The sequence below is a fragment of the Mesocricetus auratus genome, unplaced genomic scaffold (assembly GCF_017639785.1).
Source record: "Mesocricetus auratus isolate SY011 unplaced genomic scaffold, BCM_Maur_2.0 Super-Scaffold_15014, whole genome shotgun sequence".
Lineage (NCBI taxonomy): Eukaryota > Metazoa > Chordata > Mammalia > Rodentia > Cricetidae > Mesocricetus > Mesocricetus auratus.
In genome coordinates, this window is record NW_024429186.1 from 34,643,318 (window position 1) to 34,670,598 (window position 27,281).

Genomic DNA, 27,281 nt, shown 5'->3' on the forward strand with positions numbered 1-27,281 from the left:
AGCAGATGAGAAGCTATATGGCCAAGAGTCACAGGTTCTGCCAACTAAAGCCCAAGGTTCAAGCCAAGGCTGAGGAGGTTTTAGTTTCAGGTCATGGCCCCAAAGGTGCCCAGATTCCTGTGAAGGTCCCTATCTGCCAATGTGAAGACAGATGGACTGATGTGATACACCTACACACTATTTGCATACGATCAATACCCTCTGATGCTTTCACAAATAAACTTGGGGCAAGATCTGTTAAAAACAAGAGTGAGCCTAGGGATACTGCTCAGAGGTAGATTCTTGCACAGCATGTGCCAGGCCTCAAGGCTCAGTTCAGGACGGCAGGAACAACAGAAACACAGAAGGTAACACAGAACACACCCAGAGGTAGACAGACGTGGTCCCTTCTCAGGCTACAGCAAGAGAGGACAATGCCTGACTGGTTTTGCAAGCAGCAGACCCGGGTCCAGGGCAGCCTCCCACGCAGCACCTCTGTCCAGGAGCTGTGGGATTCAACAGCGCTCATCTCCCCAGCAGTACTCATGAAGCTTAGCTACTCTTGAGGACCAAGGGTGAACTTCAAGAGTCTGCTTGGAGTTCTCTGCTGGAGACAGAGCAGGGTGCCACAGGCCAGGCTCACTAAAGGTTCTGTAGCTCTAGAGAGGCCAGCATGCCCTCCTGGAGAAAAACAAAGTCAGGTTCATCAGGTGAACAGGGATATGTGTGCGTGTGTGCGTGTGTGTGCGTGTGTGCGTGTGTGTGTGTGTGTGTGTGTGTGTGTGTATAAATCATATATCACATGAGAGTGAAGTCAGGTATGGAGAGGGGTTAGGAGGGGCTGACAGGAGACAGCAGGCCTGAAGGACCCAGCTGCAGGCTGAGCTGCAGAGTTTAAAGCACAGAGTGACAAAAAGGCCAGCTGTAGGGGCTAACTGTGACTAAGTGCCTCTCTTGTCTCCTTAGGCCTTTTCTTTGTAGATGAACCAACCTCACAGATGCCTTATTTTTAAGAGAAGTGACCAGGCAGGCCTGTGGATGTGCACACACCACACTCCCTCGCCTGCATGCAGAATGAGTTGGATTTCAAGCAGATCTTACAGGCAGCCAACCACTACACAGAAGGGGAAATTTGAGACCTGGGAAATTTCACAAGCTGGTCGAACTCCAAGTGTCCTTTGCATTACATCACACCACTCAGATATTCATGACATTTTAACCACTGAAAAGAGAAACCTTTCTGACACAAGTAACATATATGTTTTTTAAATGTAGCTATAGACCAAAATCTGTTTTTGAAGACCATAGGTCATTTTTATAACTTTGATTATTAGTTTTAAAATTAGTTATTCTTTAATTTCATCAAATTTATGGTCCAATTTCTAATTACTTCAGATGTCTAAGGGTTGTCTACTATGTGTGTCAAGAATATGGTCACAATATGATCCACACACTGCAATTAATTGATTATTTGGGAGAGACAATATTAGAGATCAAACCTGGGGGGCCACTATGCATATGCATGCTATCCTGACTGAGACTGATTTGTCATTCTATAGGGTCCTGTCTACTTCTCTTACACTTCTCTTTCTTACAATGCACCTTCTGAAGAATTGGGCTATTGGTTGCTCAGAGAATGCCTCCTGTGGAGTATAAACTGCTCCTTGGTCATCTACATTTCCATTAAAATGCCTTGACTATGAGGCTTGTTCACAGTTAAATTTAATCCGGGAAAGGGACAAGGGTACAGTAGCACTCTGCCATTATGAGGCACACATTTGTCTCTCTTTGTGGTGTTTGTGGCCTTTGATGGTCAGTCTAGATCCACTGACTGAGTACTGAAGTGGTGAAGCACCACAGGTGTCCACAATTTGGATGATCCCAGGCTATGTTCACTGAATCTATAACTTTGATGCGAATGGCTTTTCTATACCTCCTCTAACAATAATTCCATACTGAAGGTTTTCAGTGCATTTTTACATCAACAAAGCTCCTTCGTCATTTTGATTTGTCACCTCTAATCTGGTCTATCAGCGGGGACCAGGCAATTAAGCTGGTTGTAATGATCTAAGTAACAACAGAGGGCTGATCAACTCCAGGGTGAACTTCAGTACCCATCTTCCTGATGCATGGTAGGAAATGTTCTTTGTTCTACTGGGTACATATATGGTAGGCTCAGGACTAAAGACACAGATACAAGCAGACTGCAGCCCCTAAATTTCTGTATACATTATAAATTACCTTCCCTGGAGACACAGAGCTAACTATTTCCTTGTGGTTACGCCCTACCCACGGGTCCGTCTTTACCCTACACACCCCTGCCACTCCCGAACTGGATCCTTTGCTTCTTGCTGAATTCCATACATCTGTATTTTAAAACACACACTATGCTAAATCCCGCTTTCTTGTTAAATATCCTGGTACCTCATCCTTCTACTGACCCAGTCCTCCAAATCATTACAGCAAGACACTTGATAGAACAATGGTTCCATGTCCCAGATGTCAGATGCCAGACAGGTGTCAATTAAACAAAACAAAACAACAATTGAGTGCTTCTAGTGGAAAAGTTGGCCAATGACTGACTGTGGTGCTGGGGCTGGAAGCCAGGGCCTTATGCGTGACAGACAAGTGTCCTACCACTAAGCTACAGCTCTGCCTAGGATGCTTTAAATGCTCAAAGATATATGAGAGCTGGAAGCTAGCTCAGTGCTACAGTTCTTGCCTGCAACACATAAGGCCCTGGGTTCTCTCCTTACCTCTGGAGAAAGCACTAAAATTAGTTTAAACTAGCAACAGGGCTGAAATTCAATCCCCAGTAGTCTGAGGGGGTTGCTAGAGTACAGGGAAAACTCACATCAGGACCCATGGGCCACCTTACAACCAACACAGACTCTCCATTCTGCCCTGGACACATTTATTTTCATGAGAACATAAGCCTGGCCCCCTCCTTATTTACCAGTACTAAAGACTGTAAGAGCAGAGTACACCTTATTTGCCCTAAGCCAACAGACACTGCATGACATCCCACATAACCCAGAAAACATGCTACTCCACATGAAAAGGGCACAGAACAATCCCATGTTATAAGTTTACAGTAGAAAAGGGAGGTCACTAACAAAATTTTCTCTGGTTTCTTTTGGTGAGATTAGAAACTGACATGTTCCCTTGGATTTAAAATGGCTAAATATTTACACTGAAGAACAATGTGTTAGGCCTTCAGGCATGGCTGTCAGCTAGGAAATTCCAAGCATGCCCACATCATGCCATGAACAAGGATGTCCTATTCCCAGCACAAACTCCTATGAGCATCACACGGCTGGGTTAAAAAGACGGGCTCCCGCGGACTGGAGAGACGGCTCGGCAGTTAAGAGCACTGGCTACTCTTCAAGAGGATCCAGGTTCAATTTCCAGCACCCACATGGAAGCTCACATCTGTCCATAACTCCAGTTTCATGGGATCCACTACCCTCTTCTAGCCTCTGCTGGCACCAGGCACACACATGGTACACAGATATAAAACTAATCAAAACACTCACACACAAAAACATGTAATTAAAAAAGAAACAGTGAGCTCCTTACGCAGGAATTTCAAGAGTGACATAAAAATCACCACTTTCCAGTATTTTATGTATCCGTGTGCGAGATGAAAAGAAAGGGAACCGCTGGAGGCAGTTCCCTTAGTGCTGTCCACTGGTGGCTAACAGTCAAGTGCAGCTACTGGGCACTTGAAACATGGCTAATATGGGTGAAGAACATTAAATCGGATTCAAAATTTATTTAATATAAAAATTGAAAACTGATACTCAACCCAGACAAAGCTTTTACAAAATGTTCTGGAACAATCTGGGTTTGTGACTATATTTTTCAATTGTAAGAGTTACGAATTCCTAAAGATCAAGTCATTCAGTGAAAATTTAGTTTCCTACCCAAGGTGTGTGCTAACTAAAAGGCATTCAATTTAGTTCAAAGAAAGGTCACAAGTAACTGGGCATAGTGGTACATGCCTTTAACCCATTAATCCCAGAACACAGGAGGTGGAGGCAGGTGCATCTCTGAGTTCAAGGCTAGTCTGATCTACACAGAGAGTTAAGTTATACAGTTTATCTCTGAAACAACAGCAACAAAAGGGCACACAATCAATATCAATATTTGAAATTACAGTTAATTATGTAGAAATAACACTACTTTTTGATTTATTTAGTAAATAAAACACTAAGTCAAAAATAGTGTCAAAATTACTTTCACCTATGATTTCTTTTAAAAAGTCTGGCTATTTAGTAAAAAGAAAAAGAGGCCATGAATTTGAAGGAGAGCAGGGACAGGTATGCAGGATGGTTTGAAAGGAGGAAAGGGAAGAAATAAAATTAAATTATCATCACAAAATTTAAAAATCTGGTGCACGTCTTTAATCCCAGCACTCAGGAGGCAGAAGCAGGAGGATCTCTGTGAGTTCGAGATCGGCCTGGTCTACCGAGCAAATTCCAGGACAGGCTCCAAAACAATACAGAGAAACCCTGTCTCGAAAAAAGAAAACAAAACAAAATCTGGCTATTAAAAAGCCTAAAACTATTATGTTCCATGCACTGCTTCCAATGGACAGTGGTGATTTAGACAGACTTAGAAGAAAAAGCTTTCTTTAAAATGCAGTGTGTGGCAGTCCACTGGCCACGCTTCCCAGCGCTGTTCAGTATGAAATCCTTCCTACAAATCCAGTAGGCAGCACATGGGAAATGCTCAGGGCATTTAAAACAGCTACAACCAATGTCTAATACAACACAGAAAAGCGTTTAAGATGATGCTTAGAAATGTTAGAGGACTTTTTTAATAGCAACATTTTCTTAAAAACGAACTTCTATTTATTATGAACACTCTTCTCTGTTCTTGCCATGCCAAAAGAAATATATAATTAGCATTATGATGAGTAATTAGCTAGTTGGTGACCAGATGGTGTGGATGAAGGACAGCACCTAAGGAGGAGGTGCAAATGGAAACGGCAGGTGTCTGACCAGCAAGCCTGGGAATGCCTGCCCCGCCAGTGAATCCAGCCAGCCGCACACAATGTAACAGACTGCCCACCGTACTCCAGAAAGCAGAGCTGGGGGAGGGGGACCCTGTGCACAGCCATCTCCTGCCACCCACTCAGCCACTGCAGCTCAATGCCTACCTGTAACAAACACTCTCGGTGCAGGGGTTGTGAGCCCGGACAATGACAAAAACATGCTGAAAGTGAGATCGGATGTTTTTCGGGCTGAACGGTTGTGCTCCAGGCTCTTGGAAAACTATTGTCACAATGTCATTTCCAATGTGCCGCTTCCTCAGGAGCTACAAGAAAACAAGCCCAGTGTAAATGCCAACACTTGGAGACACCCTCCACCATTCCGTATATTCAAGGCATCTACTCCACATCAGCATGCACCAGTGCAGGCCCTTTTTGGCTTGAATGTTCTAAAATTTGTATAAAGGATACAGCCATTCAAACAGAGCTAACTAATATCTGGCATGTCCAAATCCTCAGTTTCTATAGCAACAACTGTATTCCGTTTTCAGATAGGAAACTTGCCATTGGGGAAGATTTTTAGAGATGAGGAATGGCTGAAGTAATTACAACACAATCACGTAATGGTTTCATATACAGAAAATGTGGCAAGGGTGTTTCCTGGTAGATAGTTTGTACCCCAAAAGTTGGGAACATAGAAATTAGTACTATCCCACAAGCAGCGACAACTTAAAGGTAGGTTACGCTTCAGGTCTGAAAAGCCTCCTTAATCACAGAGAGCTCCTTCAGACCATCTTTTGATTCATGCTATACACACTGTCATGGTTGTCAAAATCAGGAACCTCATGCCAGTCTAGTACCCTCTGAGGGGGCTGCTAAGAGGGTGTGGTTATCATTATTGTATGTATGTGAGCTTTCTTACCCTTTATGGAAGTTCTTCAAAAAGCAAAAAGGTTAAACATGGTATCAACTAACTAAGCCACACACAAACCTGAGCTCATACAACTTAGTTTTCCTATAATGCTAACTCTCTTAATTCTGTAGTATAAAATCCATGTTACTGCAAAGTTAAAAGTGACTGGACCAGTTGCAATAGGTACAGGAGGGGACATTGTCCACTCCTGGTTTCTTCTTAGTTTCAGCCTGGCACCATTTGTTTTGAAATACTTCCCCAAACTGTAACTGCCAGTATTGTCCAAATAGTACTGTTAGTTTCCATTTTCCTCCATGAAAGTCTGTCACATCCCTGTTCCTTCATTTCTCTTTCTCACAGTCTGGCTGGGTGTTGTGTCTCTGATCTCTTCAGACTTGATGTATTTGCACTTGGCATTATTGATTCTAATCCTTGCCATTTCTTGATGAAGAAAGAACATGGCTCTGGACCCCACCGACACCTTCTCTGCCATTTTCCCCTTGACCTCTTAGAGGAAACATTGCTACTTTCCTGTTTTAAGCACTGGCCTCTTGAGAAGATCTTCACCAACTTGTGCAGATCCTCTGCAACCCTGCAGAGTCATCCAATCACTGTGATTTCAACGTCTCTTCAGACTGCATGAAAACCTCAATCCCCAGTGTGAAAAGCAAATGATTAATTCACAAAGCTATCCAGCTGGCTGTTACCCTAGAATCTAAGTCTCTTCATTTGTTTTCGGCTCACTTGCTATTCCTTGCTTCCAGAGAGCACAAAGCTTCCTGCTGCTGTGACAGGTGCAACACTAAATTCCGGCCACAGATTTTATAAACCTGCCACTTAGGCTTCTGGGGGAAGTGCAGTGAGTGGAAACACAGAAGACAGAGCATCTCTTACCTGTTGCTTGTTGTTAGGTGTGTACGGCAGCATGGTGGAGACATGGAACATAATTTCATAGTCTTTGTAGGTTGTGTACAGAGAGTGGGTTCCAGTGGAGTCAGCTACAATTTAAGAAAAATAACACACCCGGATGAGATTACTACAAGAGCAGGAAAAAGAATCCACTTAAGAGTACAACCTTGAAAAATGATATAGAAGGTAAAGAGTCTAGCTAAGGCCGATGACAGGTGGTTTTACTCATTTCTAAATACCCAATTCTCTCGTGCAGTCCTATGAAGTCTATAGATTGGATATTTTCTCAGGATGGATGTTCTCTTAGGATATTTGTGAATGTATAAGCTAAACTATTCTCAAACCAACAAACTGGCGCTGGGGTCATAGCTCAGTGGATAAGGGGCTTGACCCACAACGAGAGGATCCCCAGTGGTAGCCTGCTGTAATTCTAGCACTCAGAATGAGGAGACCAGGGATCACCAGAGCAATAGAGTAGCAAGCTCTGGGGTCAATAAAAGACCCAGACTCAATATAAAAAGTGGAGAATGAGCAAGGAGGACACCTAATGTCAACCTCTGGCCTCCACACTAAAATACATTCATGTTCAGGCATGCCTGCATTCATCCATAGATGTGCATGTGTGTATGTAAGTATATATAAATATGCATGCAAAAATAAAAGTAAAAAGCTGACTACCAAATAATTTAAAATATGCTATTGTCAGGAATGGTGGTACACCCCTGTCATCCTTGTACTCAAGAGGCTGAGACAAGAGCATCACGTGTTCATGGCCACCCTGAGCTACACTGATATTGCAAAGTGGAGCAGTCATGAGCATAAGCAACATTACTGTCAAAAGATACAGTATCAAATGTCTTTTTTATCTTGGTAATAAAACCAGATGACTGGTTGTTTATGTTTAAAACTGAGGGAAATGCTAAATTCAATATAGGACCAGTAAAAACAAAAATTTTTCCATTCACCTTCACAGATGAATTAATATTTCCAAATTAATCAAGAGTAGTATGGGACTCACACTGGAGAACAAGGTTACAGGAGTGTCCTCAAATTTTAAAGGTTTGAAAGAATGCTGTACTTTCATTTCCCCTATGGAAAAACCACCTCTAGCGCTTAAACACAAATGACTTCCCAATCAGTGTGCCCACAAACACCTATAATCAGAGAAAAATACAGGCGGCTGGAAGGATTGCCAAATTTATGGGTTTCCCAGAGAACCTAAAAGCATCACTCTGAGTAAACTAAAGCCACCAACCATAATTTTGTGGACTAAAGGACTGCACTTTAGTGAATGGTACTTTTAGCGAATGACATAACAAGACAAAATCATTGGCATGCCTAAGAGGCAGCAGTTCTCAAAATCAGCATGCAAGCGTTAGTGGGACAAGCCCTTTAAAAGCAAAATCCCAGGCCACACCCAAAAATGCTGCACAGTGGGTATGAGGCCTCAAAAAGGAGTCTAGGTAACTCTGATGCAGGAGTTCCCACTGCTCTGAGGTATTGCTTCAAGTAGACAATGATGACACCAGCAGACAGATTTAGAAACATGATCTAGAGCCCTGAGCTTTAGGCTGGAGTTTACTGGAGGATCTTCATCTTGAAGCTCATGAAAAATGCAAAGAAATAACCTAAATATAGAAAAAAGCAAAGATAACTTTTCAAAGTTGCAAAATACATTACATGTAAGTAGTCTAGAAAACAAAATCTCATAAATGTTAATGACCACCTCCACAAAAGACCATTACTACAATGAAGTGTCCTTCTCAACCATTCAAAGACTTGTCTTAAGTATGAAGAACTTACACATAGTTAGGAACCTGCTATAAATAGCAGCAGATGAACCTGCTATAAATATCTTGCAAGACTCTGAGGTGAGCATGGCGGCTCTGATGTGCTCCAACCTGACTTTAAGCAAAACCAATGAACGAGAAAAAGTACTGCCACTGACATTTACTAACTGCATTTGCCTTATAGCCACAACTACCAGAAAGGAAAAGTTTTATGAAGAACAATTTGCTGTTCTACTTTTAGCCCTTTCTTTCTCTTAACACTTCATTTCTTGGGATGGATGCTGTCTGACAAGCCTTTTTCTTGAGATATTTGGAAATCCCACAGTTTTGCTAATATTTTTGACAGTTTGGGGATGGTTTCATGAAGCTAAAGATAAGACTAAGGTCAAAACAATGAGCACTTCCTTTCCCAGGAGAAAGCAACTCCCCAGTCCTGAGGTTACTATGAACCAATGCAAGTGCAAACACTGCCAGGGAGAACAGAAAAGAATGTTTGCAGACCTTCCAAGACTACAATACTCAATGTTCTAGCTATGCTTCTAGTGACTTAGAAACCATCCAAGTCTTAAGAGGATGACAGTCTGGGAAACGGAAACAGTTGGGTTTTTTGTTTCTTTTGTTTTTAATCAGGTTGCAGAAAATACACAGTGAGCAACTGTGAAGTAAAAATGTGCTTGCAGAGGAGGGCACGAAAACCAACGCCTCTCCATAGCACAGTTGAAAGGGCTCAATCCTTAAGGAGTAAACCCACCCAGACATTACCTGGGTCATCAGACGGTCAAATGACCCACCTCCAACTCACACCATCCATGAGCTGCACGGTCATGAACATCACCATACTCAACACTGCTGGGTGGTGGTGGCACACACCTTTAATCCTAGATCTTGGGAGGCAGAGGCAGTTGGAGCTCTGTGAGTCCCAGGCCAGCCTGGTCTACAGAGCTAGTTCCAGGACAGCCAGGGCTACACAAAGAAACCCTGTCTTGAAAAACCAACAAAAAAGAGAAGGAAGGAAGGAAGGAAGGAAGGAAGGAAGGAAGGAAGGAAGGAAGGAAGGAAGGAAGGAAGGAAGGAAGGGGGATCTTTTAGTGGGTATAATCCCAGAACTCACAGATTGAGAAAGGAGGATCTCACATTAGAGGACAGTCTGGGCTACATGGAGAGATCTTGTCTCAAAATCTCAAATAAAACTCTTATTATTCAAAGCAAATGATACTAAGACAGGGAATAACCAAGGGATGACAAGAACAGAATGCCCACCACACAAAGCAGTAACGCACTGCCACACTTTGGGAAGGTGGGGAAGACTAGGGTAAGCGGCAGTATTCCACCTGAAAATGCATCAAGTCTCCAAGAGCAGTTTCCAGGTGCAGCCATTGCCATGCTCTCCTGACTGCTGATTTATAAGTCAGGTTTTGTAGAAGTCAGAGGCTTGAGCGATAATGGGTGTGTGAATCTGAATGAGGAAAGACTAATACAACCTTTTCTTGAACACTAATGGCAAGTCAAGACAAAGGAGATGGCAAGGACATAGCCTACTTGATTTTTGGAAACTGTCTATAGTCTCGAGTACGTGTGGAGGCTGGAGGTGTAGCTGAGTGAGAGAGTGCTTGTCTGTCTGGCATGTGAAAGTCTGGGTTTGATCCCCTGAATCCCAATATGTAAATAAAATGAATAGCCATTGTAGTGGTTTGAAAGAGAATGACCCCCACCCCATGGATTCATAAGGTTAAATGCTTACTCCTGTTTGGGAAGGACAAAAATGTATTTGACCTGGCCACAATTCTTACCTAGTTTGGAATACCACAATAGTTAAGTAGCTGTTGGTTTAAAATCTCTATGCTAGAGCCAGACTTCACACACATGTAACCTTCCTCAGGGTCTGGAGATGCTCAAGTCACTGTTCAGACGCACATTGGAAATTGGGTATGCTCTCATGGAACAATGGTGCATTTCTGAGACAGGACAAGTTTTGGACCCCGGGATGTATTTCATTTATCAATAAAATAGTCATTTCTCTGTTGTCTGGTATTTTCATTGTTGTGAGGGTTAGATGAAATAAAGTATGGGAAAGTGCTAGTCCATAAGATCCCCAGTAAATGCCTTGGTTGGAATTTAAATTTAGGTCTAGCAAAATGACTCAGCAGCTAAAAATACTTTTATACATACCTGACAATCCAAGTCCAATCCTTAAAACCCACATTAAAAAAGCCAGATGCACAAGCAGGCATCTGTAATGCCAGCACTCCCAGGCAAAGTGAGACGTGGAGACAGGAGACCCACCTGGGGTACACTTTGCCGTGACAAGAGGTAGGAGAGAAATGACTCCCCAAAGTTGTCCTCTGACCTCTGCACAGGTGCTATCACTATGTATGTATGTCCTCCGTCTGTCTCTCACACACGCCCCATACACACATAGTAATATTAAATTTAATATTATTCAGTTATGTTTTAAGAGTTTTCTTACAAAGCACCCTCTTCTTTGTGTTTTGTCACTGTGTCCCTTTCCCTATTAAAGCTTATTCCTAATAAAGAAGAAGGATTTTTTTTCTTTTTTTAAAGATTATTTTTATTATGGCTGTTTTGCCTGCATTTGTGTAAGCACACCCTGGGTCACTGTCATGCCTTCTCTGAACACTTTATTAACCAACCATACCACCAGATCTGGCAGATTTTCCAGATGTTTAGTAGCTCCCCAGCCATGACATGCGAATGTATCCAAAGCCAGTTTAGCTAGCAGTTTGTGGGGCTTAACTAAAATGGCATGCATTCACAGATAGACAGACAGACATACAGAACGAATGAGTATGAGGATGAATCTGGAGCTTCTGCCTCAGCCATAATTCTCATATAAATTAGAAAATTTGATTAAACATCTGAACCAATTGGTTCCAAACATTCAACACCAGACAGCATCAGATGGTCAGTGGTTCCTGGGGCTGGGAGGTGGCAACAAGGAATGGGTATACTCTATAGTGTCTGCATTTCTCTCTCCAGGTGGCCTGGTGGGGCAGCGACACAGGATAGTCTCTGAAGGGAAGCTGCTGTAAAGAGGCATTCAGGGGTCTGAGGAGACTGACACTTGCAGAGTGCCCTAGCGGAGGAAACCTCAGGGCCAGCGAGGCTGAACACCTGAACAAGGTACCCTTGAGTGCTGGTACTGAATATGCACACTGAATATGCACAGGTGTACTTCCCAAAAGCCAAACAAAGAAAAATAGTTAGGACAAGAGCTACCAGCTAATTACACAACAAGTAGTGTTCACTGTTCAGACTCGGAAGACATGTGAATTCCAAATAAGAACACTAGAGACACTTTGTTCAACAGGATGGTAGTCAAGTCACGACACATCACGCCCCAGGAAAACCATAGGGTACTACAGGTAATAGTAGCCAAGCTTAACCAAGACTCAGGAAAACCAAGTGTGTATTTTGGGACATTCACTGATGCCCACACAAAACCCAACACTTAGAAGATGACAAAATTTAGACACTGGGTGATGACAGTCACAAAATGTAGCACCTCACACATTATCAGCCAGGTGAAGTGGTAAGGTGTAACTCAGACCAGGAAAACCTAGCCACAGGAGGAAGCCCAGTAAGACAGAAATAGAAGACTTTTAACTGTCATAAAAACGATCAAGGACTTAAAGGACAAGGTGTACCTAATGAGGCTTGGAGAATGGAAGGTACAAAAGGATTACCAAATAACTTCCGGTCCTGGTAATTACCATATTTTATCAAATTAATGTGAACTAAGGCACCACAGAGAAAGGGAGGAAGAGAAAAGGGAGTCTGAAGATGTCTAACAGGGATGATCAGAACTGAAGCACACCCAGGAAAAAGCTGAACAAACAGCACCAGAGCCTCGTCAGCTGTTGGTACACTAGCGACATAAAGAACCTGTGTGCAACTGGAAACCTGAGAGGCTAAACACACACATCAACAACACAAAACATTTTAATCTGGTAAAAGCACAGGTACACAGATATGCCTGCACTCTACCCAGAAAAGTCTTTATGTGCTTTTGGGACAGAATCTTACACACCAGACTGGCCCCAAACTGTTTGTGTAGCCAACAACGTCACTGAAATTCTCATCTTCCTGCCTCTACCTCCTGAGTTCCAGGATTACAGACATGTGCCACCACGGCATTTTTTTTTCCTTCTAAGAATTATACTGAAAGACTTTCTTGACATGGCAGAAAAAGATGGCTGACATTGTGAATGTGCACAGAGCTGTACCCTGTCTCCAGGTGTATCACAGCTGGTAAGGAGCTGCTCTAGTGTCCAGAGGCCAACTGCTGTCTATTTGTGACTTACTACTATTTAATATGGTCAGGCCCCGCTGATCTGTGATACAAGAGCTAATTCTTCAGTCTTCTTTGGGGTTTCTGAATGAAACACTTTCCGGCCCTCATTCACATTAGGAAGCATGGTGCTCTCCTATGGTCTGGCTATGGTGTGAACATGGCGGCTCCCCAATATAGTAACAGTGAGAGGTTGTAGAGCCTTGTCAAGGTGGACCAGCAGGGTATTGGTCACTGTGAGCAAGTACTCAGGAGTAGGCTGCTATGACAGGATGGGGTCAACCCCTCCCACCTGCCTGCTCTCCTGTCTCGGCGTGACCTTGTCCACCTGTGCCCTCTGCGGTGTGACTTCTCTACCTGTGCCCTCGGCATGTGAGGCTTCCCCAGGAACATAGAAAACACCAGTACCATGGTCCCATACCTCCAAAGCCAAGCCCACCCACTTTCTTTACAAATTACCTAGCCTTTGGTATTTTGTCACAGCAGACGAAGGTGCGCTCTGTAAAAGCAGAGAAGCACAGCCTTTCTGGACCCTCCTCAGTGAGAAGGGGCACTTTTGTGGAATGCATTACATAAACTGCAGTCAGAGGCAGTTTGCCAAGCCAGGCTCGCCTTCCTCTAGTCAGGATCTGGGGCCAAACGCATACTGAGTGCTTATTTTAGTGGGTCAACTGCTTCATTTGCCACCACAGTGCACTCCTATCACTTCTTCACATCAGCCCACCTCACGAGGGGCTGTCTAGAAACAGGTAGATCACTGCACAGCATACAATCTCACGGGCGCCAGTCTGACCACTCATTTACAGAGGCACAGCACGTGTTGATCTGTAGAGCTCACCACGCTGAGACATATGAACCCTGGGAAGGGGATACAAGAGTACCTGGACAAAAAGAGCTGAAGGGTGAAGATCTTACGCAGCTATAAGCAGGACCGAACATTAACATAATATTTACGAGGCCATATGAACCCTGGGAAGGGGATACAAGAGTACCTGGACAAAAAGAGCTGAAGGGTGAAGATCTTACGCAGCTATAAGCAGGACCGAACATTAACATAATATTTACGAGGCCATATGAACCCTGGGAAGGGGATACAAGAGTACCAGGACAAAAAGAGCTGAAGGGTGAAGATCTTACGCAGCTATAAGCAGGACCGAACATTAACATAATATTTACGAGGCCAGGCTATTTATGGCTTTTCATATTCTCTTGCACGTCGTTTCCAAGCTGGCAACAGTAAAACTATGGCAACAGGAAATCCTCCCTGCAGTGCAGTTTATGAATGCTTTTCTGTTTTCATGAGTCAATGCCTTATTTCATTTCCTGTACCGAAAACCAGAGAGATTACTGTACACTGCAAAGCAGACGTGCTAATCTAAGACCCTCGCAAAGAAAAACAGCCTCCAGGTGTCTAAGGATAGTTTCTGAGATAATTTCAATCTGTGTCTACACAGAGGTGCAGCAGATCCACACACTGCCACCCAAACCAGCATCTGAGAGCTTAACTATCCTCCTGTGGGCTTTGGGGGTGGGGGTAGACAACTCTGCAGGTTTCCTGTAGTTAAACAGACTGCCTCATCACTGGGCCTTTAATCAACTCATGGAACCATACTGGCAAGCTGTTTTCTAGGGATTCCCATAGCAAGCTGGCAGAACGGACACTATCTGAGGAGGAAGAGGACCAGTAAGGGCAAGGAAGAAGAGACAGGAAGTGGTGGTAAATACAAGTCCAATGGGATATAGCACAAAAACAGCATGGTAACATCTAAAAAGTCTTAAGATAAACTGAGGCTGGAGAGATGCTCACTGGGGAAGTTCTTGTCACTCAAGCATGAGAGCCTGAGTTTAAACCCTGGGAACACATATTAACAAAGCTGACTGTGGCGGTACAAGCTTGTGATCAAGGAGGTGGAGACAGGCCAATCCTGGGGCTCATTGCCCAGACAGTCCAGTTTATGTGGGTAACTTCAAGCCAGTGAGAGATCCTGTCTCAAGACACAGGGTGGATGCCTCCTGAGGAACAACATCCAGGGTTAACCAATGGCATCTACATGCACACACACACATGTGCACACACATGCATCACCCCCCTAAAGATAACTACAGGCAACACAAACAAAGAACTCCTAGACATTAAAAGGGCAGCAAGATGTCCCACAGGGTAGAGGTGCTTGCCATACAAGCCTGGTGACCTGAGTTTGAACCCACACAAAGACAGAAGGAAGCTGGGTACAGTGATACCAGCACTGAGGAGGCAGAAACATCTTCGTGAGTTCCAGGTCAGCCAAAGACACATAATGAGATGCTGACAAAGGGGGCAGAGTGAAGAGGGAGAGGGAGAGAGGGAGGGGGAGGGAGAGGGGAAGGGAGAGACTCCACCAAGTTTGTCCTCTGACCTCCACAGGCAATTAGGGCACACACATACACATACATAGATGTACACATATACTATGCCCAAACACATGTACACACAATAACACAATAATATTAAAAAACAAAAGCAAACAAGAAAGCTATGTAAAGGTTGGCTATGTAGAAGAGTAGAAGGATTATATCACAAACCAATAAAGATGTCCACCTCTTATAATCAGATTGGGTTTCTGGATCTTTAAATCCCCCCTAACATTCAGCTATGTGTGGGAAATCTCTGCAGTTCCACTCTGGTGCAATTGGGCACCATCTGTGTCTGTGCCCTGACCCACCCATGGTTCTGATGACAGCAATGCATTCCGGCCCCATCACAGCCATTTGGATTACGGTCTCACAGTTCTAGTGCTACACCTCCCAGCCTGTCTGCCCCTCCTCCACCATTAGCTTTCTGCCACCAGTGGCAGAGCAGTGTCATAGATGACTTAGCGGATGCTCATCAGCACGGCAAGGGTAACCAAGCATGGCAGGAAGGTGTGAGCATTTCTTACTTTTGGTGTCAAGCTGTGCGCGGTACTTCTCAAATCCTTTTAGCCGAACTCGTTCTCCCAGAAGCTGAAGGAATTCCTCAAAGGCTGGGCCTGCCGACTCGTTATTGTACATCTCCTCCTCAGTGCTCTGGCCTGCTTTGCAGTACATGATGCCCACTTTCTGCTGATAGTTCAGCTGTGGAGACAGGAGACTCAGTGACACAAGGACCCTCCATGCTAACCAGTCCTGTAGGCCGCATGCCCAGCAAACAGTCAGTACCCTTCTCAGGAAGTCCTTTGAATTCTTCTATCCCAAATCCAAAAACTACAGTGGAACAAACCTCTAATCCTTCTGAGCCACAAAAAAAGGACAAAGAAGTGATCGGAATTGCTGCATGTCATGTCTGATGGTGTCAGAGCAGCTGGTGGGGCTTCAGGAAACTTCTTTTCATAATTTACCAACTATACAATGTTGATGAACAGCCTGACCAAAACTGCCAATTAATCCTCCATGACCTTTCCCTTTACAAATCTAAGCTTTACAAGTTTAAAAGCAGAAGTCTATTTATCAAAGCATACTTTAAAATAAGTTGTTTTGAACTAAAAGGCCATTAACACACTTGGCATTTAAGAATTTGAGCAGACTTGCACCCTTCCATCTGAAGTGACCCTAATGCAGACCGTGGGTAGAGCCCAGTGCCACCAGCACACAGCTAGAGAAACTTCTCTTTCAAACTGCTCAAAGGCAAGAGGGATCTGGAGGGGCTTTCGGCAAATACTTCCTTCAAGTGTACTTAAAGCGAAGCAGTCCCAAGTTGTAAACACGAAATAATAGTAATCAAGACGTCTTTTTGTCACTGAAAATTTTGGTCATTCTACAAACAACTTTCAAAACAATACTGAACTCTCAGTATGAAGCAAACTGCAGACACTGAGATTTAATGTGGCCAATGCTGAGCTCTGAACCCTCTCCCAAAAGGGTGTGTAGTTACCAATCTGAGATTTTAATCTAAGAAAAGTTAACAGGGGGATGAGGCTGTCACTTGGTGTTCCATGTTTGCCTAGGATTCACTGGATTCCAAGCTAGCATGGCATAAAAGCTGGTCCACATTCCAGAGTCAAACAGCCCTCCTCCTTCTGCCTCCTGAGCAGCTGTGACTACAGGTGTAGCTCCCAGGCCAGGTAAGGTGAAGTTTTAGAAACCAGCATGTATTGGATACCTACTGTCTGCCAAATACCACATACAATATTGACCACAAATTTATCATCTGATCCCCAAACCAGCTTACCAGCTTGACCTTGAGCGTTCTCATTTGACAGATATTTATTTTGAGGCAGGGTCTCTGTGTGTAGCCCTGGCTGGCCTGGAAATCCCTATATAAACCATGCTGGCCTCCATCTTGCAAAAGACCAGCCCTCTACCTCCTAAGTCCTGGAGTTAAAGGGGTGTGCCACTAAACCTGCCTTATAGTCTTGTTTTAGTCTGTGTCTGTCATCAAGGTATGGATTCAAAGCCATTTATCTGTAATTCTCAAGCTGAAAAATAGAACAATTTAAGCAAACATACTTGGTAGCAAAAACTGATAAAGGACTAACATCCTAACTTAATCTATTCTTCTTGACATGAATATTCAAATATCCCCTGTATAAATATTCATGAGTTTGACTGTAGGGCGCTATCCTGTATCACACTAGGAATATTAGCATGCGGTGCATGTATTTTATGATCCTACAATCTGAAAGTTTCTGAGTTCTGAAAACATATTCAGGCCCTGTCAGATGAGGCCTTGGGGCTATCTCAATGTTCTAAGTCATGTAGTTCAGAGAGAAATCCTTTGCCTGCTTTTCCTTTCACCCTGCTTAGGTGACAAGAGAGCTCAACAGCCCTAGACATGAGGTCAACTTCACAGGACCTACTCTGCTTACCTGTCCCTACATCTATGGGGACAAAGTAAAGCCACAGGCCTGAGCCTTGCAGGTAGATAAGCCAAGACTAGACTGTGGGGATTAGCATCGAAAATGGCAGTACCCTTGCTTCCCTTACCTGTTAACAGGCATACATTTGGTTGGTTGGTTTACGTATCACACTTAGGGAGGAAACAGCAAACAAAATATTGAAGTAAAATCACTGACATTTCAGCCCATCTCAGCTCAGCTGGCTGCTCCAACTGTCAGAATGTGTCCATGGCTAGAAGGGGAACCCCACAGAGAGAGGTTTCATCCTGGCTTTAGAAGCTTTAGAATTGAGCCCAGTACCCCAAGTCTCTGAGAATAAGTAGAGAGTGCAGGCTCCTCTCTGCCCATTACAAAGGCAGTCCTTAGCACAGCTAGCTCCCAGGACAGGGTTTGAGTGGCAGCATCTGCTCCCTGCAGGGAGGACCATCAGAGATAGTGATCTGCAGACAGAAGGGGCTTTGAGCTCCACCATCTGGCTGCACCACCAAGATCAGCCTGCACAGGCCCCAAATACAAAAGTCACCCTGCTCAGTGGGAACCACTTTATCCCTCTGGGTTTGTAGGTGATTTTAAAGAACTTCTTACAGGCCTACAAAATTCAACAGGATTCATTTATCATGTGAAAAGGAGTCCACTGTGGAATAAGATAAGGTGATCTGAAAGCGCCAGCCAGGCAGACTCCCGGAGAGGACACAATGTGCCCTTCTATTCGCTCACCGGATAGATACTATGGTCAGTTCCACCCGCAGACAACCAGCTGGTTTCTGGTTTCACTGATTTGAAAGGAAGAGTGCTTTATAAGAGGATTAGAAAATCTGCTAGATTGTCACATTTTCTTCAGTTTAAAACTATGCCAGATGCCACCTGCTCTGTTCTCCTAAAGTGACAATATGACTATAAACTTGATTTCTGCTCCAATTAAATCAAACGTAGGTGGCATTCTCTAAACTCAAGACTCCTCAAATCTTTAGCTAATGACCATGTTTCCTGCTGGTATTTGTGGCACTGTGCAGGAGTTACACAAGTGTAACACAAACATGCCCAGTGAAGGGGCAGGTGCCAAGTGACACCTTGCCACTGTCAACAGCTTGAGCATCATGGGATTTCTAGCAGTGTTCCATGAAATGGATCTTCGATTTCTTTGAAAGGCAAAAATATATCTGTGTGGGCTATGAATAGGAATATATAGTATTTAAATATAAAATGCAAAACAGTAACAATGAACTAAGAACTATCCTGGAAACAGGGTGGGTCTATGCAGCGTAAATTTTGTTGATAAGAATGTATGGGCTTCTCAGTAATAAAATATAGTTTTGTGCCTAAGTCCCGTTGCTCCCCTGGGGCTCTGATCTAAGTGTGTGGTCATGTAGCAAATGTCTATTTTTGTTTGTTTTTCCTTGTTTGTTAGTATTTTGAGACAGGGCTACTTTGTAGTGCTAGCCTGACACTTACTCTGTAGACCAGTCTGCCCTCAAACTCACAGAGATCTACCTGCCTCTGCCTCCTGGTGCTTCAATTAAAGGTGTGCACCACCAGGCCTGGCAACAGACGTGTATGACTGTAAAACTTAATGGTCATCAGGCCAATAGAACAAAAGCTGTATCTCAGCAAAGCGAAGCCATCTTCAAGTTATATTAGAAGTGAAGGGTACAGCCATTGATGGGAACCAACAGTATCAAACTGGTTCCTTTCACACAGAATCAAGAAACAGATACAATGTGAGCATTCTTTAATTTTTGCTATAGGGATGCTCAATCAGTAGTCTACTGAAAAATTGCAAGATCCAAAAACAACGACCACACCGTGCAAGGGTTTGTTTCTAGGTACTGTGATGAAACAGTACAAACCGACTTAAAAATTCCTGCGTCCCTGGGACAAGGGCAGATCCAGCCAGGGTTCAGAATCAGCTAACCACATCTCAGTAAACAGACTCTCTTGCACATCTTAGGAAGTCTGGTGTTTTACCCAGCTTCCCAGAAAGGAGCCACAGGAACACTAGGGTGGCCAGCCCCATGAAGACAACCCCACTTTTTATAAACTTTTAGAATAAAATGTTCCATCTAGATGTTTATGAGGTATCAAATATTAAAAGAGCTTTCACTGTGTCACAGTTCCCAAAGGAGGACTTGAGTTCTCCAGGATCTCTAGACTCTTGCCTTCCTGCGAGCCAATGCTCACATCACATCAGTGGCACCAAACCCTACCAGCACTCAGAGTATACAGTGCTTGTTGGGAGAGTTACAAGGTAAACTAGCTGCTTTATCCACCCAAGACTGTGGATGACAGATAGGTCCTCTCTCTGAGGAGAAGGATAACCACTGTCGGACAGGGCAAGTCCCAGCAGCCTACTAGGCCTCCAGTGATGCTACTGTGGCTGGGCAGGCAGGAGAGCAGCATTCCTGTCCTCCATGTGGCTTCACAGAAATGCAGGTAAGCCTTAAAGGGACCACCTAAGTACTCAGTGTCTGATGCCACCCTGCAGGAAACAGGATCCACAGAGATTCCAGGCAGGCCTCCCCCCCACCCTCCCCCAAGTACAGGGAGGATATTCAAACATCTGTTGGTGGTTTTACTTTTTCAATTTATAAAACCTTTTCAACTTATAAAATAAAGTTCTGTCTGTGCTTATCAGGACTCAAGGTGTTTGGCTTCTTCCCATTCCAAACTGGGAGGCGGAAAGAAAAGGCAGGACCTTCATCACTGTGCCATCCACAGAGCCCAAGGTCCTCAGCTGGTCTACCTCCTATGCATTGGCTGTTCCCATTAGTATTATGCCCAGGACTGTTGGCTGTAATGAGCAGAGACAGTGGGAGGCATTTTTCCATCTTTTCAGAAGCAAGAATTTGTTTATAAATGTTCTTCCACTGAGTTCCCCGGTTAGAGTGTGTGTATATGTGGGGTGTCTACAGGGGCTCTTCTGCCTGCTGTGAACAGGGACTCACGGACAGTGTTCACTTTGGTTTGCTCTCCAGAAACATAACTCTCTCAACTTCTTCTGAAAGATGAGTCTCTTTATTGTCTTCCAACAAGAATGGCAGAGACTGGGAAAACATCAGCACTGGAAACTTTAAAAATGTTGGTTTGAAATTTTATCCTCATTGGGAATATAAACAGAAATCCAATGAGGGAGGGAGGGAGGGAGGGAGGGAGGGAGGGAGGGAGGGAGGGAGGGAGGGAGGGCGAGGGGAACAGGGAAAAACATGGATATTGGGTAGGAAAGGATTTTTGACAGATATTTTCAAAATCATATACACTTGCACAGATTATGTGCTAATCTATTTTTATCTTTGGTATAATGCAAATAAAATATTCCACACACATAATCTAATCTTATTCTAAGATATATTGTAAAAAATCTCTAAAATAAAGATTTATCTGGTAATAAATACATCTAACTTGACACTGAGATGAATTTCAATTACACAGGAAAAAGTCTTCATTAATGCATATTCCGTAAAAGACTAAAATTAATTCCACAGATCATCAAACAAGAAACAAATTATTAATTCATCAGAGGTAGAGCAACACAATAGAGTATTAAGCAGAGTATAAATGACTAGACCTTTGCACGCATGGGAAGGGTCTATAAAACATACTAAGTAAACAGGAAGTATCAAGGAAACAGGGAACTAAAAGTCCATTGTATCTGGGAAAGTAGTTTCTGGATAAGAAAACCCAAGAGTATGCATCAGGACTCCATGAATGTGGTCCTGTCATGAGCGGGCAAAGGACAATCAAAAGCAAAGGAACTGAGACTCTCAGTAAGTGTGGTCACACCACTTCCATTTCCGGGTTGTCTGAAGACACCATGCCAACTATATGAGAGAGAACGCCTAACTTTTCACTTTAAAGTTGAATTTCAAAAACAACCCATAATTTAAAACCAAGAAGGGTGAACTGTCTGCCGAGCCAGGCAGCCAACCTTTCAGACCGTGAATGAGCCCTTACTGCCTATGGCTTAGTCTTGCTGTCCTCAGTCACTACAAACTGCTCTCTTGCCAGTGCTGGTTCCCCAAGGCTACTGCCATCAGTGGCATTACCCACAGGGCCCTCCCATCCTGTCACTCAATCAAGCCTCAGCCAGGCAAGCGTGGATGGGCCACACAGAACAAAGGCCTGCCCTGCCCTGATGGCTGGCAAGTGCATGTCCTTCCTGAGAATGCACGCCTAGTCACCTGGAACCAAATGAACATCAAATATGCACCAGCGGCTCTACTGGATAACAGATTTAAATTCTAGGGATGTCACTGCTCTGCCCAAGTGTCATTCACAGAAAATTGGTTTTAGATAGAATGTTTCCCCTATGGGTCATTTTGTTTTTCAAAATAGGCTGCCTGAATAAAGACGACAGTGACCGGTAAAATTCACTTAGCCTCACAATAGAATAATGTACTGTGGCAGTGAACAGGCGGTCAGTAGAATTTCCATTCACACCCTATCAAAGGACCAGTGCTATACATTATGCAAGAACACTGTCCTTCTCCTGACAGCCATTCTTAGCATGTGCTGCAGGTGTACAGTAAAACAACTACATTTCTTCTCTAACTTCTACAACCTGACAAGTAACTGTTTTCAAAATTGAGAAACAACACATTTCCATTTTGAGTATTTTTAATGAACACCTTTTAAAATGGATGTTCATTAGGCAAAATCCCTACTAGGTATATGTGACTTGACATCTCCTAATGAGAGCAGGACTACTTACTGATCCCCTCTACCACAAACTAGCAAGTGTTCTTTGACATTTGTAAGCCAACTCTTTTCTATTTTCTTTGGGCTTAACGCATTGCACCTTACACTGGATACTGAAACTTCTATCAGTCAGTAACCCTTGGCGTCCTCATTCCACTCAAGAGGAGGAGTAGAAAGGGGCATACAGCAAGGGTTAGGGATGTGGGCAAGGAAGCTGTCTGTGTGCCTGGATAATCCACGTTAACCATTTCCCACAGCACCTGGCTCAGTCACTGCTCAATCAGTTTCCGGTTTTTACTCCTATCTTGCATGTGTCCCACACTCCTGCTCAGTGAGCCTGCCTGCTGTTCCATGAACACAGTGAGCCTTTCCCCCTCTACTTTGTTCCTCCTTACTTGGGTCTGGAACACCTGATCACTTACTCAGCCCTGATACAAGTCTCTTCCCCATCAGGAGGCACCTCATTCTGATCCTGTCAGCCAATCAGGACTCACGCCCTTTGGTGTGCATTCACACCTCGCTTTGTCTGCAGGTATTATGTTACAATGATGCATGACCTTTCGTCTTCACGGGTATGGGCCATGTACTAACTAGTCCATCTATTTTCCACAGTCCTTATCAAGCAGCAAGGAGTGGTATGCAGGGTGCACCAGTTGTGCTGACTTGTAGTACATAATACTCCATTTTTAATAGGAGGGCACTCATAGGAGGTTTGCAAAAATTAAAGCCGACTAGCAAGTGATCACTTTATAACACCATCAATAACAGCTAAGATTCCTTGACTCTTTTTTCAAGCACCCAATGTTGTTCTCGGTGCTATACATTTCTCAACTCCTGAAAACAAGTCATGACACAATCTCTCATTCCTCACACAAAAAAATAGGATATAGTCAGTTTTCAATGATTGTTGGAGATAACACTCTGATATAATTTAAAAGTACCTGAATTAGCCATACAATTTAAAAGTTCATGGACTAGATAGTGACATTCCTAGCACTTCACAATTTTCCTTTAAGGATAAAAGTAATTCAAGACAAGAAAAGGTAAAAAAAGTAAAGAAAACATGCAATTCTTAAAAAGGCAGTGTTATGCAGGTTTGTGGCCGTGCTCAGCTTGGGCAAGGGGTATGAGGACAGCAAATGGCCCAAGTTTGTGGGGCTTAGTTGCCTTGAACATAAGTCAGGTCAATGATTGGAGCAGATGCTCAAGGACACTGTGAGGATTAAATCAGATAATGCCAGGAAAGTGATCAGAATGTAGTAATAGTGCAATGCACACCTATGCAGTCTGCTTCTACCCTACAGATGCTCTCATAGTAACAGAGACATGACAATAAGGCAGGTAAACTAAATCCAAAGGTGAAACACATTTTCTGAGTCCCAATAAATAGTAGACAGTATGAAACCTCTGCCAACTGAGTTATATCTTCTCATTTCTCATAACAATAGAATTAAAGTGGCCATTCAAAAATAGCACAAACTCCCAAAAAGACATCAAGAGAAATAGGAATGCTGGTAAGCCACAGAGCATACATTCATGTCTTAAAATAAGTTTCTTCAGGAGTCAGAATGCTTCCTTCTACTCCTACATGCATGAGTCAAATGACAAGCAAGTGACTGGATGTTTGTACAGTGTTTTCTTGTACACCTTACAAAAACAAGTTTTGCTTAGGTTCATTTTTGCTTTATGTACTTGCAAAGAGAGAATCAAGCACAAAGGATCTGAAAGACAAATTACCATAATATAGTAAACAAATTTGGGTTTTATTTTTCCAGGCATATTTGTGCTAGCAGTTTAATAGGGGTAGAAAAGATAATACAGTGAGATTTAAAATATTCTTTTAGCAAGTTCAGTTTCCTGGTATAACACTGAGAATCTAATACAAGGACATACAGAAAGGCTGAAGTTAAAAACAAAAACAGCTGGAAAACAGAAGTGCTTTGTAATGATTTGTAGGCTATACACTGCATTTGTCTTTCTTCTTCTTCTTTCTTTTTTTTTTTTTTTTTTTTTTTTTTTTGGTTTGGTTTTTCAAGACAGGGTTTCTCTGTGCAACAGCTCTGGCTGTCCTGGAACTCACAGGGATCCTCACGCTTCTGCCTCCAGAGAGCTGGGATTAAAGGCATGCACCACCACTGCCCAGTGCATTACTTTTTAAAGTACATATTTCTAAAAGCACCTAAAGAACCTAATTCTCAAAGAGTGGCTCCAAGGCATTCACAACTCCCATGTTCAGGAAGTGCCAGCAGGGCTCCAGCCTGGGAGGCGAGGCATGGGGACAAGTAAGGCTGAAGCAAGAGTAGAACAGTAAGTACAGATATGGGCAGCTCACCACACAGAATGCCATGCTTTCATTGCTAGATTCCACTGCCTGGCAAAAATGGCTGCCTAACAGTGAAACTCCATTTTATGAGATAACATATTTAAGACACCTGTTTTAGAATAAAATCAGGGAGATCCACTGATGGCCATATTATAATGTTTAACTAAAGAAAACAATTACCATATATTAGAATTAATAATTTATGCAGGAAGAAATATTTTAGTAACCAAGAAAAGGAAAGTGATAATTACAGAATAATGGCCATTGGTGTGAATTAAATCAATGTAACTGAGTTAAACTCATTATGGCATTCCTATTGCGCTTCCTGTGCTGGAGGGACCATGAAACGCTCATCACAGATCAGCACCATCTGCGGCCCAACACTCTGCAATCACTAAGAGGATACAAAATGTGCCAGACGTCCCATAAAAATCCACAACTGGAGCATGAAATTTTAAATTTAATATGTTTAAAACAAGGGAAATGGTAATAAAACACCTTCGTTATATGCAGTCATCTGTCCTGCAGAGATTGGGGATGTTAGGTAGATGACTTTGCTATCAATGCCGGAGTGGGTTTCTCCCTCCTGGGTAAGTGCAGTAATTGGAAATAACTGAACTAATAAAGCTAAGCCCAGCCATCCCAGTTCCTCCTCCTTTATTGATGTCCAGGATATGTGCTGGGAGAGTTCTGAGAGGATTCCAGCTCACGCAGCAGCCACCTTCTGAAGCATTCACTGTGCTCCAAAGTGACATGCTACAAAGACTAACACTCACCACTCACGAGATTCTTTGTGCATCACCTGAAGGGACGTCAGCGATGACGTATTGTGCTGAGTGTGAGAGAAAAAGGAGGATCCAGGAAGCTCTATCAGCTTCTGCTTCATCTTAAACCCTCACTGAAGGGAGGGAAAGACTTAAAATACCTTGAAATTGGTCATTCAATTTTAGTTTAATAACGAGATTTTCTGATTAAGGAAATGTAGACAACACTTATTAAAAATGCTAATCAATATCCAGTCAAAATCTACATACAATGTGCAAGCTACTTTTACCTTATGGTCAGGATGCCATGAGGCTAAAATGCTAAAAGAAGTTAGACGTAAGATTTTGCAGGCATTATGTCTACAGAATTATCTGTGTTCAAATTATTCCAAGCCCGCACTGTCAGATGGTGAGAGTTTGAAGTCACATCAGATTTTCCCTCTCTGCAGCCTCTACACAGGTCACCTAATCACTCAAACACCTTGACCAAAGGATATCACAATTGAGGACAGAAAAACGGAGGCAGTAATCTTCAGTATTTTAATGATGCTATACCCTAGTTTTAAATTTCTACACTTAAACTCCTGGGTAAAAGGCATCTTTGGCAGTACTGAAAAGTAGACTCTCTAAACCTAAGCTTTAGGAATGGCATGGCTAATAGCTATCAGTACATGCTTGGAGCAGATGACTGAGTTTGAATCCTTGTTCCCTACCTTATAGACAGTGTGAAACTGAATTTATTGCATAATTTCTCCATGCCTCAGACTCCCCCTCTCGAGAATGGGGATGTGAACAGTACTATTCCCTTAAGGCTGGAAGGTAAAACGGGATAACAGACTTTAAACACTTGAACAACCATGTGAACTCATTCAGTAGTGCTCACCATCATCATTCTAATTATTAGTAATGCAGTGTCCTTATACTTACTATTACTGTTAATACTGCTATGACTTTCCCCCACATAGGCCATGAATAGAGCTGAACATGGCTAAAGCCCTCTATCTCCCAGCTTAGTCACAGGAGATAGGATGAGAAGTGGCCAGACGGGCAATCACAAAGAGTATCCTTTACAATAAACGGCATAGTTCTCCCCACCTCAGGAGAAACATCACAGTCTGATCTGGAAACCTAGTAGGGTACCAAGCAGCAAGGATGGGCTCCTGCAGTGCCACACCTACCCCTTGCTCGTCCAGTTTCATGAGCTGCTCCGTGACTTTGGGTGTGTTGAAGGCCAGACGCAGGCACTGCACGTTGAGCTCGGGGATGGCATGTTCCAGCACTTCTTTCAGAGGCAGTCCTCGGGCTGTTGAGTGCTTGGCTGTGGAGGGAATGGCATCCTCCAGGACAGACCCTCTCAGTGTCATGAGCTGTAAGAGAGATAAGGACTATGATGAGGCTTCACTATATCACGAGATACAGAATATGCCATGGGGTCTGCAAGCCTAGACAGCAGCTCTGTCCCAAGCTAAAACATGGCTGGTGGTTGGTCAAGTCAGTGAGGTTGATGGAGAGAGAAGCAATATAGGATACTCTATGCATGAAAAATGAGGCCAATGCTTCTAAAACCTCCAAACAAATTCAAAAGAACTCATGATATATTTATTATAGTACTGAGTTGTTCACTTAAGTGACTAAAGTAGCCTGCCCTTACAGACATCAATAAGAGCAAGGTCTCTGCATCACTGTATGGTGCCAGGAGCTGAGGCAATACATTGATAACTGGAATAATTACACACATGCTTAGAAAGAAAAG

At 43.3% G+C, this 27,281-nt stretch overlaps 1 protein-coding gene across 9 annotated transcripts in view; it reads right to left on the reverse strand.

Annotated features, from left to right (window-relative positions):
* Positions 1 to 27,281, reverse strand: part of Sipa1l1 (signal induced proliferation associated 1 like 1) — a 284,590-nt gene that overhangs the window by 64,650 nt on the left and 192,659 nt on the right. For all 9 annotated transcript variants that reach the window (XM_040742801.1, XM_040742806.1, XM_040742805.1 and 6 more), the window contains 4 exons: positions 26,707 to 26,895; positions 15,815 to 15,989; positions 6,783 to 6,886; positions 5,144 to 5,301 (listed from right to left, as the gene is read on the reverse strand). In XM_040742801.1, the coding sequence (XP_040598735.1) occupies positions 5,144 to 5,301; positions 6,783 to 6,886; positions 15,815 to 15,989; positions 26,707 to 26,895 (626 nt within the window). The remainder of the gene's footprint in view (positions 1 to 5,143; positions 5,302 to 6,782; positions 6,887 to 15,814; positions 15,990 to 26,706; positions 26,896 to 27,281) is intronic.